Source organism: Miniopterus natalensis, chromosome 21 (genome assembly GCF_054644295.1).
Source record: "Miniopterus natalensis isolate mMinNat1 chromosome 21, mMinNat1.hap1, whole genome shotgun sequence".
Classification (NCBI taxonomy): domain Eukaryota; kingdom Metazoa; phylum Chordata; class Mammalia; order Chiroptera; family Miniopteridae; genus Miniopterus; species Miniopterus natalensis.
Window position 1 is genome coordinate 3,610,878 of NC_142101.1, and position 15,475 is coordinate 3,626,352.

Here is a 15,475-nt window from a genome sequence, read left to right on the forward strand (position 1 = left end):
ATCAATAAAGATATATTTTTAAAAAAACAAACAAAAAAAAAACCACAATGAGATACCATCTCACACCTGTCAAAGGGCTATCATTAAAAAAAAATCAACAAACACCAAGTGCTGATGTAGAGAAAAGGGAACCTTCATGCACTGTTGGTGGGAATGCAGACTGATTCAGCCACTATGGAAACCAGTACAGAAGTTCCTCAAAAAATTAAAAATAGAACTTCCATATGACCCAGGGATTTCACTTTTGGGTAGCTACCTGAAGAAACCCGAAACACTAATTCAAAAGAATATATGGACCCCTATGTTCACTGCAGCATTATTTACAATAGCCAAGATATGGAAGTAACTCTAGTGCCCATCAGCAGACGGCTGGATAAAGAAGATGTGGTACATATACATAATGGAATACTACTTGGCCATAAAAAAGAATGAAATCGTACCATTTGCAACAACATGAAGGACCTAGAGAGTATTATGCTAAGTGAAATAAGTCAGAGTAAGACAAATACTGTATGACTTCACTTATATGTGGACTCTAAAGAGCAAAATAAATGAACCAATAAAACAGAAACAGACTTGTAGATACAGAGAACAGACTAATGGTTCCCAGAGGCAGAGGAGGGGGAGGTTGGGAAACTGAGTGAAAAAGGTGAAGAGATTAAGAAGTACAAGTTGGTAGTTACAAACTAGTCACGGGGATATAAAGTACACCATCAGGAATATAGTCAATAATACTGTGATGACTATGTAAGAGGCCAGTTGGGGCCTGCAAATATTGAGAACACTTTGTAAAGTATATGATTGTCTAACTACTATGCTGCACACCTGAAACTAATACAAAATAAGAGTGTAAACTGAAAAAAGAAAACTAATAAAAAATGGGGGGTTGTAGTCCTGAAACCGTAGGGTTAATCGTGTAGCTTCTTACTCAGTAGTTTCAAAGACAATCAGCTGGACACGCCGAGTCTGGTTCGGTGTGTGCAGTGCACAGCCGCAGCTGCAAAGAGCCTGGAGCTGAGAGGGCTGATGTCCTGTCCCTGAGTTTTCTCTGGCATTAGAGAAACATCTAAGCTACACACTTATGATGCCTCCAACCTCCCCAGCCAAAGGCCCGGGAGCACGTTTCCTGTGGCCTGCGGAGATGCCAGCACCCACAGAGCTGGCGCAGAGGCAGTCTACACACAAGGACAGAAATCGCCCAAACTGAATAAAACCGAGGCTCTCGCTCAGTCCTGAGTCCACACCTGGAGACATCAGGAGGCCTTAATTCCTTCCCCTCAAGTGAGGAAAACTCCACCTTCTGTACACACCCCAGGTAATCGGGTAAAATCAGCCAGGTATAGGCCGTCTTCCTGGCCCACCTCTGGTTCAGTAACGCACGGTTCTTCAAATGAACAAAATCAGTGGAAACTCACATGAGAGGGAGATTCAAACGTGGCCACGCAAGGATACCATGAGGGCAGAGCCAGCTATGGCTCCGGTGTGAGAGCAGGGCCCCGCAGGAATCTGTCTTCCTGCGGTAGGGGCGGGGGTCGAAGACTGTTCCACCATCTCACAGACGCTGATCCCCCCACCTGAATCGCCCTCCTTCCCACCACTCCCAGCAGGTCACCGAGCAGCACGCCCTCTGGCTGCGGGACTCAGCACGACTCCCCGACCGAGGCCGGCGGGCTGAGATTTAGAACCGGGTGGTGCTCCCAGAGGACAGAAACTGTGGGCGCAGTGCCTGCGGTCGGTACTTATTGGCCCTCCTCCTGCCTCTGCTCTGCTCCCTGCCTCTGGCCAGCTGCTGCCCCACGTCCTCAGGGTCACGGGGTAGACACCGAGGGGCTGTAGAGGCAGATGCAGAAGGAGGCGAAGGATCTCTAACATCTCCACCTCCCAGGGCCTGGAGTGCGTGGGGATGTGGTGAAGCGGAGGGTGCTCAGTGTGGGTCGGCAACTCTGGTGGAGGTCACAGTGGAGATACAGGCCCCTCTCTCCCGGGCCATGGCCCTGGTCCTGCAGGGAGCCTTGTTCAGAGTTTCTCAGGCTTCCTTCAGGAACACTGCATGCAGCCCTGCGCGGGCACGCGGCCTCGGCCAGCATCCCACACCACGATGCCCAGGGCCCGGCTTCCCCCACTCGATACGACACGCATCTCTGTCTATTTAAGTAGCTGATGCTTTTCCTGTGTATGGTCTACCTTGATCAGGACTCTACAGATGACAATTTACATTATTTCCAAATTGTGACAGCTGCTCACATCCTTGAACATGCGGAGGTGTGTTTGTGAGTAAACATTTAGGTCCATTACCAGCAGGGTACAGGGGAAGGGTAAGTACACTTACACGTTTGATAGATACTGTGACACTCTAAAACTGTTCATTTAAATTCCCAACAGCTATTCAGGAAAGTGCTAGCTTTTCCCTCAATTCAACAACTCTGGGTATTAACATATGTAATATTTACACACCTGACAGGTTAGAGTGGGACCAGGCTGCTTGATTTCATTTCTCTAATTGTGATGGAGGCTGAGAACCTCCCACAGTTACAGTCACGGCCGACTGGACGCATCGCCTGCGAGCTGTCCAGTCACACAGCTCGCTCACGTTTCTGTCGGCTCTGCTCCACGCCCCCGTGAGGGCTGCAGGCCCAGGACACGGGGCCTCCGCTACCATGGCGAACAGGTCCCTCCAGTCTGCCATCTGTCTAAGACGTTGCTTTCGGCTGCTCCTTTTGAGAGTAGTTTTTATGCTTTCATGATCCTAAGGTTTTATGTCATACTCAGAAAACCTTTCCCTGTTTAAAAACTGTTCCCATATTGTTATCATTTCAAAGGTCCAATTCTATTCTTTTATTGTTTCCTTTTTTTTTTTTTTGCATTGAAGTGTTTGTTCCACTCAGAATTTATTTTGATTTAAAGAACTAAGTTGCTCCATTTTTATCAGTTTTCCCCAAATGGTGTGTCCATGGAACCAAAACCGTTTACTGAGTTGCTTTGCATTTCATGACTTCAAAGCCACTTTTATCATAGTTTTTATTTCTGCGTGTACCTGAACCTGTTTACAGACTCTCTACTCTGCCCCACTGACTTCTCCTGCACACACTGTCTTAATCACCAGCCTTTTGCTTCTGTCTGTACGCCTTTGGGATGTCTCTTCTCTAGAGGAACGCGAGCATCGTTACGTCGGTCTCTGGTACTCACTCACCAACCCGTTATGTAGGCACCTCGCTGGCCAGCTGGGAGGGAGTCATTTCCTTCCACTCAGAGGATGTACTTGGTCTAATGTCCCTTCCTGACCTAAGGTCTCACCTACGGTCAGTTCCGATTTGCCAATATCGGAGCAGGTTAGAGGACAGTGACACAGCAACATGAAGCTTTAACATCTGTTGATTTTAAAACCGAGGCCAGGAAGGTCGTTTAAGCCAGGATACTCAATATAAGCAAAAACTTATGGTTCTATTAAGATACATATTTTTGAGCCCTGGCCAGTTTTTCTCAGTGGTTAGAGCTTTAGCCCTTGGACTGAAGGGTCCTGGGGTCAGTTTGGGTCAAGGGCATGTCCCTGTGTTGCGGGCTCGCAGGCCCCAGTCAGGCACATGCCAGAGGCAACTGGCCGATGTGTCTCTCACATTGATGCTTCTGTCTCTTCCCTCCCTTCCACTCTCTAGAAGATCAATGGAAAAAATATCCTTGGGTGAAGATTAACCAAAAAAAAAAAAAAGATAAATACTTTGAGCTTTATTAACTTTAGGTAAAGTTGTTAAGGTGAACAAATAACTAAGGCTTCAAGCCACTCTCCAGGGAGATCCCGTCCCCTGCTGCCTGGACCCGGTGAACCCGGCGTCCCTGGCGTCCCTGCCAGCCCTCCCTCTCCCACACCTGCGGAGCTCGCCCCCACCAGGCGGGGAGGCAGAAGCGTCCTTCGTGTTCCTGAAAGTGACAGTGATCCTTCTTTAAAGACCACACGAATCCATGCTGTGACCACTGCCTGCCCTGCGCTGCTGAAGGATGACCACACACATTTCTCAGACCGATGGGCAGACAGTCATTCCTTTCCTACGAGACTACACAGCATGAACCTACCGTGAGCATATCATCACATTTCATGTCTGGTGCGTCACCATCTTCGCTTTTATTGTAGAATTTTCGGAAGAAATTGAATGCCACCACCGTGTACAGGTATACGACGACAGCCAGTAAGCCAACGGTCAGCACCAGCTGGAAAGCATGCGACATTGAACATGTGTTAGAACCTGAGACACGTGACCTGTGGGGGGAGAGGGGACGTTCATGTGGGAGGGAGGGGACGGCTGGGCACAAACCTCGACTCACTGCCCAGACAGAAAGGACCCAGATCTGGTGTCTTTCCGACCACCCAGGGGGGACTTCTTGTCATGTTTTCATATTTTATCAAGTTGTCATACTATTTTATGTAAAACTTGACCACTTAGTTGGCTAACAAATGCATACTATAGCTGGAATATAAATAAACTCTGATTTAATTCCATATCCAAATTGATAATATTAATAAGCAGCTTAAATGTTCATCTTTCTATCATCTAAATACTTAATAGTAGGTACTACATTTAGCTCTTTCTTTTTATAACATCTATTCCCTTTAAATAATATATATTCCTTATTAAAACTATCTCATTTATGATAGTAAGACCAATTCTAAATCATTTTTTCTTTTAATCACATCCTAAAACTAAACAGAAATATGCATTGCTTCTAACATCTGGAAATACACACTATTAATATGTAATACAAATATTAAAAAAATAAAACGGAGAAGTCCTGCTCTGTTAACAGGAAGCAGTGATCAACGTGAAAGACTTAACAGCCGATACCAGCACCATTGCCAAGGCCACCTCTTCACTGTGTAATTAATGTCAGTGGAAAAGGTCTTCTTTCAACTATGTAATCTTTCTTCAACTCCAAACTATACTCTCAGAGAATGTGTTTGTTAAACGTGGCTTCCAGCCAGCTGGTGAAAATGCATCGATGGTGCCAGCACAGAAACCCTAAACCAGGGAAGTGTCTGCTTCCTGGGGTGGCAGCACATCCTTGTGCCCCCACCTGAGGGGCATGTACTCAGTGTTTTAACAATCACTTCGTAATCATCTGTATAAAAGGCTCTCTCCATAGAGAGCTTAATTCACTTCTATAAATCAAGGACAGAGCCACTGCAATTCCTGCATGTTTAGCCATAAGGACTACTAAAGTTTTATATATTTCTGCAAATGAAAAATTGGCACTTCAGAAATAAAGCAGCCATCACAACACAAGTTCAGAAATTAGTTTTAAGCACTGCTGACCTTTTGAGTGAACTACTCCATAGAGCCAGCATCTCCGGTTCTATAAACATGCCAGGAGCACAAAACCAACGTGCTGGCTGATGAACCAGCACCAGGCACTGTGTCCCTGGAACCACGTGCCACTCACGTCATACTTAGATTCAGAAACTGAAGGACAAACATGAGAACAGTGTGCAGAAATTTAGAAAAGCAGAGATCGTAATAATGTGAACTTGCTATGGACAGGCTTCCAGATTTTGGGAGGAGTACTGATTTAAAAATAGGCTGGCCCTGGCCAGTGTTGCCCAGTGGTTAGAGCGTCGGCCCCACATCAAAGGGTTGTGGGTTCAATTTCCAGTCAAGGGCATGTACCTGGGTTGCAGGTTCCATCACCAGCTCCAGTTGGGGCACATGTGGGAGGCAACCAACTGATGTGTCTCTTTCCCATTGTTGTCTCTCTCTCTCTCTCTAAGAATCAATGGAAAAAATAGCCCCAGGTGAGGACTTAACAAAAAAAAGATAAATAAAAATATGCTGATTATGACTCTGGAAAAGAAGGACTCAGTTAATCTAAATAACTGACACAGAATGTCACCTCCCAGTGCCCCTTGATAAGTAAAGAATGAATCAATAAATGCACGCTTCCAAGCTAATTCCCCAGTAAGAACTGCGTCAGCATCACACTTAGCTTTCCTTAGAACAGAAGCTGACTTTCTGGAATGAGTCAAGTTTTCCTCCAAGTATGACCTTGGCAAGTTTGCAACATTACTGTCCTTTTTGTGCAATTTAAAAGTGGAGGAAAAATTGCATGAATATCCAGTTTTACAGTATTATATTAAATTGGGGCACAGCACCTCATGTTTCCTGACTAACAGCTGGTGCGCCAGGTGCAGCAGCTCCCCCGGGCTCCCCAGGGTATCAGAGGAACAAATACTGACCAGGAACAAAATGACTATTCTCCCAAGTGCTTGATGTGTGCCAGGGCCTGTGTGAAGGCTCCACTCCACATTTATGTTTAATTTTCACAGAAACCCTATAAGGTAGGACTCTTATTGTGTTCATTTCACAAAATGAGGGAGTTGAAATTTAAAAACATCAAATAATTTGCCTGGCCAGCATGGCTCAGTGGTTGAGTGTTGGCCTATAATCCAGGATGCCATGGTTTGATTCCCGGTCAGGGCGCCTGCCCGGGTTGCGGGCTCGATCCTCAGTGGAGGGCATGCAGGAGGCAGCCAATCAATGACTCTCTCATCATTGATGTTTCTCTCTCTCTCCCTCTCCCTTCCTCTCTCTGAAATCAAGAAAAACATATTTTAAATAAATAAAAAATAAATAAAAGCATCAAATGATTTATCTAAAGTCACACAGCGAGTCAGTCACCAAGACTTGAATGCAGGTCCAGGTGGCTCTCTAACTACTAATCCTCGTGGTTTACAAGAGAAACCAGCAGAGTCTCTGTTCAAAAAAATCTGTGACACTGTACATTGTCACCTGAGGTCTGTTCTATTTTTGTCAGCATATTTGCTGCCTTTTAGTTTTTGAAGGAAAAAAGAAACTCTCACCTGCTTGCCATTGTGAGTGACTGACGACAGGATGGTCCTCAGCGTCTTGAACCCCATAGCAATGTCGAGAAGATGGGCAGCAAAGAAGAAGTTGTTGTAGTGCCCAAGGACAGACATGGTCATGTACCAGGCGAGGTAGAGGAAGGACTGTTAAGACGAAACCGGACACAAGCTTGTCAGAAAATGCCCGTGACCGTCAGCAAAGCCACTCTGATTTTGCTGCAAGACACCTTATTGACAGGTGGCAGTTCTAAAACATCCAAGTCTTGGTTCTGAGCTCTCAGGAGAGTTCTCTAAGATCCCAGCATCGGAGCTCATGCTGGCGAGGTGGGGTAGAGGCAGGAGAAGTTGGGGTGTCACCAGTCTTTAGGAGAATGGACCTCACATTCACTAGAAAAGTCAATGCTAAAATTGAAGTGAGATTCAAGGCTAAACGAGCTGTACAGGGAGAAGGCCGCAGCCAGAGCAGCCGACGGCCAGGTGCCGTCCTGCTCGAGGGGTGAGAGGCAGGGAGGGACCCGAGAGGCCATCGTGAGAAGCGGGGCTGACACCCCATAGCAAATGTCACTCGTCCACCTCTTCAGCCAAGTCTCCTGCTTCTCTCCGGCGACTTCCACAGCCAGCAAACAGGGACAGCAACTGATAGTAACAATTATTTAAACTGAAAATCCTAGAGATCAAAATTGTGGCGCTGCTGAGTGCGCCAGGATGGTGGATGTGACCAGCTGCCCGACAGGTAGCTTTCGGTACCAAGAGGTTTCCTCCACTGTATGGTGTGTAGATATATCACTCACACACACTCACATACACACAACACATGGGCCCTGTGTTTATTTCATAGGCTCCAAGGCTCTTTGATAAACGAGGGATCAACACAATAATATTTCAGAGAAACTGAAATTTATCACAAATGAATGTTTTTAAATTTTTCTGTACTTAGTTCTTCTTAACATCTACAAAACTTTGAAGTATGCCACCGCCCAATTGAAACTAAATGCATATGACATACATTTGCACCTCAGTCTTTTCTTGTGTAAATATATTCTAGTTTTAACCTTTCCGCTTGGGAGGAGGAGAGGCAGCCCATTAATCAGACATCCCCTCGGGTCCTTCCCGGCCGGGTCCGCATTAAGGGAACTGACTGGACGACTTCAGTGAGTGACACCCGCCGCCCGACAGCCTCGGCAGCAGAGCCGTGCTCCGAACTTACGTTGTCAGTGAACACGACTCCAAGTTTCCACATCTGATACTTCACGTCGATGGAGTTCAGTCTGGAAAGACAGAGGAGCGTGTGCGGACGTGCACGCAGAGCAGCCGCCTGCCCCGCCCCCCCGGGTGAGGGGGCACCGCCCGGGACAGTCCTACCCCAGGGGCCGGGACGCGCCCAGAGCTCCGAGGACCTGGCCCAGAGCTCGATGAGGCTGTGCTGGCGGGCTCTCGGGAAACAAAGAAAGAACGCCTTTCTTTTTCACCATCTCTTTTCCTACATTAAATATAAGGGCAACTCGCATCGTATGTGGCAGTTACTCCTGGAAACTGTCGCCTCAGTTAGCCATGCGGCCAAAGCATCCTCCTAGCGCTGCATGCACAGTCCCACAGAACAACGCTCAGGCCCAGACGCCTGGCTGAACACTCAGCGACTACAGCTACACCGATTGCCGAGGAAAGGGCCTTTCGTTCTGGTTTGTTTCCTTGTTTTCAGAAATCTCGCCTTCTCTACCCAAGAAGGAACTGCCCCTTCCCCTGGTGCCCACAGCTCTTTGCAGACGCTCCTGTCCTGTGTCCCTGGCACTTTCCTAGCTGGGTTGGGGGGGGTGCTTCTGCCTCTCTGGCTAATCCGTGAGCTCCCCAGTGTCAGGCGCATCATCTCACACACTGAAAGTCTCAATAAACATCTGAAATGAATAAATCTTTACACAATTATTCATGACCTTTGTAGGTTAAAATGCACACATATAAAAATATATTTTTTAGTTTTCATTTTTTTAGAACTTGCCACACTGATTTATGGGCTAGAAATTATGATACCTTTGTGAGCCCTTCCAATATTCCAGGTAATTGATATGACAGATGATACAATATTCTATAAAATAATATTATTTCCTAAAGGGCTCCTCTAGACTTACTGTTTTAATCTTTAATTATTTCTTTAATCATTTATTTTAATTAGGCCAATCTTAAATTACAAGTGCAAGAATAAGCAGCTGCCAATCAAAGCTCGCTTCTTAGACTTTTCCCTAATGGTTAAGGTTTAATTTACCTTAGTCTAGAATTTTTTTTAATTCTCACCTGAGGATATGTTTTCATTCATTTGAGAAAGAGAGAGCATGGGAGGGGGGGGAGAAACACTGATGTGATAGAGAAACACGGATCTGCTGCCTCCTGTGCATGCGCCCTGACCAGGGATCGAACCCACCACCTTGTCATGTACCAGACAATGTGCCAACCAACTGAGCCACTTGGCCAGGGCAGCCTAGGATTTTTTTATTTGTAAGAAAAGTAAGTTGTCTTTGAACTATAATTAATTTATTATTAAAGAGCATTTTTTTAAAGTTCCATAAATATTTACAATGGGTTTTAACATAAGAATAACTTTTCTTAAATGAAAGGGGAAGAGATGGTAAAAACCAAGCAGCAGGGCATCAGTGTGAGAGTGAGAGCACGATCCTTTTCCCTGAACGCAGCCTAAAACAAAGCCGGGGCTTACATCAGGATGTCCAAGCTTCCTGCGGTAGTGTTTTGCTTTAATTTAAAAAATATTCTCATGATTATTTCCCCCCCATCACCCATTCCAGTGACGAGTTTGCTCTCAGCACCGCCAAGCAGCACGGCGCATGCCCTCTGCGGTTCGCGCTGACGCTGTGACGGTGGTGGTGGCAGTGAACCTGCGTGGGTGGGAACGGGGGGCTGACCTGGGCCAGTCAGGGGGCAGTCCCTGGGCCACAGGTGGTTCCAGGAGACCAATAAGCCAGAAGCTGAGGAGTTTTGCCAGATGGTTCTGAGATATGAGTTCATGTACTCACCCCACACGTGTCTATGTGTGTGCATGAAAATCAATCTTCAGTGAATTCAATTCAACTCCTTTACATCATTTTAGTAAATCATCATATATCTTTACTTCCTTCCAGCATTAGATTAAAAGTACCTAATTTTAAAGTAAGTTTTCCAAATAATAAGGCAGTAGCATAGTATTTCTGACATACTAAGTCTTTGCTATTTAAATAAAATAATTATAGTTTTAAAAATGGACTTTGAACATTTCTATTAAAAAGACTCTATAGTTCCCTTTTTCAAAATTTAAGAAAATTAACTTTTCAAACAAGAAGTATCAGAAAACATAGTCATACATTGCATTTTTTGCATATGTTTTACTTTGACTTAAGTGGCATTTAAGGATAGAAAAGGCAAATTAAATTAAGAGTGTAATTTTTCTTTTGCTTTACGTAGATACTGAAAAAGGCACCTTCAAAATTAATAGGAAAAAAATCCAATCATTCCATAGCTCGAAAGAGCCAGAGGCATGCACGCTGACTTTATGTGCACTCTGTGTTCCCTCGTCTCTCTAGTCCCCTGACACTAAGGGAAAGGAAGCCGAGGCTTCTGCAGGTTCAGGCAGTATTACAGTTTTCTCCTTCAGCTGCGGACAGAGCAGAGGTGGCACTCACACAGCCGACAGGGAGCTGTCTTTCTTCGGCTTCTTCTTCTCCCGGGCATCGCTGAAGTCCAGGGCGGCTTTGTCCATGCCAAGCAGCTCACTAATTCTGTCCCGGCCATAGAACTCGCCATATTTATCCATAACCTACGAGACAGAAAGAAAACTCAACCATTAAGTAACCTCATCTATGTGTGTGCATACAACCATCTAATTATTTTTATAGTTACTAGATATTTGTCTTATTTTAAAGTTCACTTAGAAATCTAGTTCATGGCTGTGAACGCTGAGAAAAGAAAATACCTACTAAGGGGCTCTCAGTGGCTTAACTGTGTTCAAATTTTTAGTAAGAGCCAAGTAGCCGCTCCACGCAGGGCCCCGCGCACACGAGGTCAGGGGGGCCCTGCCCTGGGCCAGCCCTGACTGATGAGGCTCCTGCTCTCCTGGTTCAACCAACAGGGCTGCCTTTCCATCCAATCAAAGCTGGGCCGTTATATCCCACGAGCATCTTTACTGACCAATCAGAGCGGCTCCATTCTGACCAATCAGGACAGTGCTTTTTGGACCAATTGACCTGCAAGGATTTGTGGGCCTCACTTGCGTGAGGATGCACCAGTCAAGGGCAGGGCTTCTGTCTTAGGTCAGCTCCTTTCCCTTTTCACGGGAGACCGAAGACTGTTTCCTTAGCAGGAGCTGAAACGCCAAAGATGAAACACTGACAGGTCTCCCAGTGCAGAGCGGAGCAGAGCTGTCTAGCAGGAGGGGCCCTGCCCCAGGGCGGCCCCCAGCCCCAGCCGGGCTGCTTCGTAATGGAGCTGTAGCCCTACTGTGACGCTGCACAACCGTGCTGTTCCCACAGCTGTGCTGTATCAGCACTGAACTGTTTGCCTGGATAAAGCTTCCTTCTTCACTGCACCGCTAACTGGGAATTCCTGTTGGCGCTGAATGGTGCCAGGGACCATCTAAGGACGTGGCTCACTCCTCCCTGTGGTCACACTGCTTCAGGTCCGAGCAAAGTTACAGCGTTGTAAATAGCACCTATCGAGGATCAAGATTTCTAACACAAGAGAGGAAGGAAGGGAAGGAAGAGACGGGCTGGAGTACAGGGTGAAGAAGTGGGAGGAAGCGGAATAAAAGAAACATCTACCAAATTCATACTCTGCACCAGGAGTTACGCTAAGAACTTGGACGTGTTTCCCCTCAGGTGACTCCACCTCATGGAAGTTGTGTGTTACTGGCACCCCATTCTGCAGGTAAAGAAATGTGTCTTACAGAACATAACACGCCCAAGGACGCTAAGCTTGGGACTAGACGGGGTTGGGAAGCACTGGGCAGAGCCAGGCTCCCTTCTGCACAGACCACTGCAGGCCATGAGCTGGCCATTGCAGTATTGGCCCCTCCTGGGTCTGGACCCCCCTGTACTATCCCGGCTCCAGCAATTCTTCAATAACACCTGGTCATGGGGCCTTGCCGCCACCCTCCGGTCCTCAGGTGAATACTGCTAGTGTGGATTCTGTGTGCGTCGCTGAAACCACTTCCTGGCGCCCCCTCGGCTCCTTGCCCCTCTCTCCTGTCATGTTTGCCTGGCTCTGCCCATGTGCCATGTTTTCAGATCAGTTCTTGGACATCCCAAACAACAGTGAAAAAGGGAGGCAACAGCCCTGGCAGGTGGCTCAGTTGGGTAGAGGGTCGCCCCATACACCAAAAGGCTGCCAGTTTGATTCCCAGTCATGGCACATGCCCAGGTTGCAGATTCCACCTCCCGTCGGGTGCGTATGGGAGGCAATCAGTTGATGGCTCTCTTTCACATCGATGTCTCTCTCTTTCTCTCTCTCCCTTCCTCCCTTTAAAATCAATAAAAAACATATCCTCAGGAGAGAATTAAAACTAAATAAATAAGAAAAACAAAGATGGGAGGAACCAGAAAAGGCAAATAACAAAGAGCAGGAGAGGAGAGAATTGGTAGCAAAGCGGGGGCAGGAAAGACGGACAGGAATGCAGAGAAACAGCAAATGAGAACAAGGGAGGGGGTTAAGGAGTTGAGTAGATGAAGGAAAAATACAAAGATGGGAAGAAAGAAGGGTTAGCAAGATAAACACCGGCCTTTTCTGGATGTGTGCAATCAGGTACAGGGAAAGAAAACATAAGAGAACAATGGTAGCTACAAACCTATGGACATAGGTTATTTAGGTCACTTGAGACAACTTGTTTGGCTTTCTTCTCGTGGCACTAAGAACCCTCAGGCTGATCTGAGGGGTTCCCTGTGGGCTGCGCTCTCACCCCACCCCCGGGGAAAGCTGGGTACAGAGAAGGCAGGCCATGGAGAGTCTGAGCTGCAATGACAATTTATCTCTTTATTTGACTTTGTTTTAACAATGTAGAAGCCTCTTTTTTTCTGTTAGCTAATGAAAGCAAAATATTCAAATCATCTATTTAAAATTATTTTAAAATTATTCTTTCAAAGCTTTTGTCTAAGCAGTCAGTCGCTCAATGCTACTCAAAAAGCCAGGTCTCAAGGAGATAAAAACTTGCACCAAAATAAAAATCAGCAGACACACTGCTTCTTTCAACTAGAAAGTCTTATTAAAATAAAAAGTCAATGTGCTCAATGATGTACTTTATTTAAACTCCTGGTGCATGCCCTGGCTGGTGTGCTCAGTGGTAGAGTGTCAGCCTGCGCCCAAAGGGTCTCGGATTCGATCCCCAGCCTGGGTCAGGGCCTGTGAGGGAGGAAACCAATCAGTGTCTTTCTCATGCCTATGTTTCTCTCTCTCTCTCTCTCTCTCCCTCTCTCCCCCTCCCTCCCTTCCTTCTACTCTCTCTAAAAATCAATGGGAAAAATATCCTGGGGTGAGAATTAACAAAAAATAAAATAAATAAACTCCTGGTGCAAGCTCTGTATCTGCCCTCAAGTTGGTTAGAGAAGGTTTGTGGCTGCCTGTCACCAACCTCCATGTGAGCAGCACAGACCTGGCGGAATCAAAGGGGAAACCATTTTATGCAACAAGCACGTGTGGCCACTCCCTCCAGACTGGTGCCCACTGGAGCTCAGCTCCTGGGCACAGAGGGCGACGGAGTCGGTTTGGCCACTGGAGGGGCTCAAGGGGCAGTAGGAGCTAGAAAACAATGACTGCAGCACTCTACACTGTGCAGGGACTGCGACATACAGTATTTCATTTTAAAGGCGATCTACATTAAAGTCCTGTGTGGTAGGAAGGGCGGACATGACCCTTGACTCTCCAGGTCAGAGCTTTGTGCCACGGTGAGCAGCTGAGCTCCATTTCAGCTTCTTCCTAGCACCCTCTGATGTAGTCTGCATCAGAATAAAACCCACAAAGTAAGGTCTTTACAGTTTATATTAAGTAAATAAAACTCAGTTATTTGTTGCCAGGCAACTATTTTACCTCTCTAGTGTAAAGGAGGCCCCTACCCTGGTGATTTATCAGTTGTCTTAACAGCAAGGGGCCTTCCCCAGTGTGGGCCACCTGAGCAAGCTGAGGAAGTTCCCACCAGTTCTGGTTAAGGTGCGCCCACCGCAGTGTCACCTGTCAGGGCACAGGTGGCTGGAGCCGTGCTCACTCATTTTGTGGCTGAGAGCTGGGTTTCTCACGGGCAAGTGCTGAATTCACATTCGATTCTACTGCCCTCTGAAAGGACGCGCACAAGCACAGAGCGCACACTCAGGGCCTCGTTCTACACGTGAGCCACATCGGTTCAAATCTGAATTGTGCTTTAGGGAGAAAATAATGAATTTAGTCCTTCTAAGAAGTATTACCTTTCTTTTAACAAATTTGTCCCAGTAGTTGTTGGGAAATGACCTAAAAGATAGAAAAGCATAGAAGTAAAAAAGTATCCATTTTAAAATATAAATAACAAAATATTGTTTGAAATATTAAAAATATTTAAAATAATATGTAAACACAGTCTTCCACTCACAAACATTAGACTGCATTCGTTTCCCATTTTATCCTGCATCACATTTTCTGCATCACAGGTACATCAAATATTATTTTAAATGTTAATATATAAATATATATACATAGGTAAACTCACAGAAAGGCTCTGAGCTAATGTTTTAATGTAGAAGAAATAAGCATTTATTAGTAAACTGACTGTTCTGTCTTTTATTTACTTCTAATGTGTCAATACATAGATTGCTTTGTCAGGTGTCCTTAAAGTACCTAGAAGCCTGTCATTGTTTTCCTGTGAAGTGAAAGAAATCTCACTGGCACCAGTTATCCTCAAGAAAACTGGATCATGGGACCAAGTGTGGCACTGGCACCTGGCTAGAACGGAGCTCGCCCAGCAGGACAGACCGAATGTGATTTAGTATTAACCGCCAGATTTGCTCAGCAAATCACGGAGCATTCAGAGCCAACATTTACTGTATTATCCACAAACAAATGGCCCCCGTTTGAAAACCCAGAACCCATTAGAAATGATAACTTCTTAAAAATAAGCAAAACTAATCATAATGAAAAGGAGGTATTTCCCCGAGTGCTGCAAACTACTCCAAAAACACTGCTTCACTACTCTCTCAATAGTGGAAAATTATGCTGAGGTGGGTTTACACCTGCACAGCACCAGGAGCATGGTCTTGCTCTTAGAAGGCTAAATAATTTGTGTAGAAAAAGTGTGACTCCTGTCTTGTTTCACAGGTCACAACGCTCAGCTGGATTTCTGCCACGCTGCCTGATGGCACCAACCGAGAGTTTACAACATAGGCACATTGAAAGTGTGAAATTCAGTATCTCTGCCTTAATGCCACAGCCACTTCCTTAATGAGCAGTTTTGCTCCTTCTGGGCTCTGGATCAGATAACCCTGTGCTGCGGGTTCCCTGCCCCAGCCGCACCCTTTCTGAGCACTGAGTGATGGGGGCTATGGGCCGGCCTCAAAGCCCCTCTGATTAAGAAATTCGGAACACAGAAGGCAAACACTGATGGCCTCCATCGGAAGGGACAGCGCTTAGCCTTTTGAT

At 46.1% G+C, this 15,475-nt stretch overlaps 1 protein-coding gene across 2 annotated transcripts in view; it reads right to left on the minus strand.

Annotated features, from left to right (window-relative positions):
• Positions 1–15,475, minus strand: part of RYR2 (ryanodine receptor 2) — a 298,173-nt gene that overhangs the window by 14,960 nt on the left and 267,738 nt on the right. For both annotated transcript variants that reach the window (XM_087828993.1, XM_087828992.1), the window contains 5 exons: positions 14,272–14,314; positions 10,510–10,643; positions 8,055–8,115; positions 6,845–6,991; positions 4,069–4,203 (listed from right to left, as the gene is read on the minus strand). In XM_087828993.1, coding sequence (XP_087685119.1) covers positions 4,069–4,203; positions 6,845–6,991; positions 8,055–8,115; positions 10,510–10,643; positions 14,272–14,314 — 520 coding nt within the window. The remainder of the gene's footprint in view (positions 1–4,068; positions 4,204–6,844; positions 6,992–8,054; positions 8,116–10,509; positions 10,644–14,271; positions 14,315–15,475) is intronic.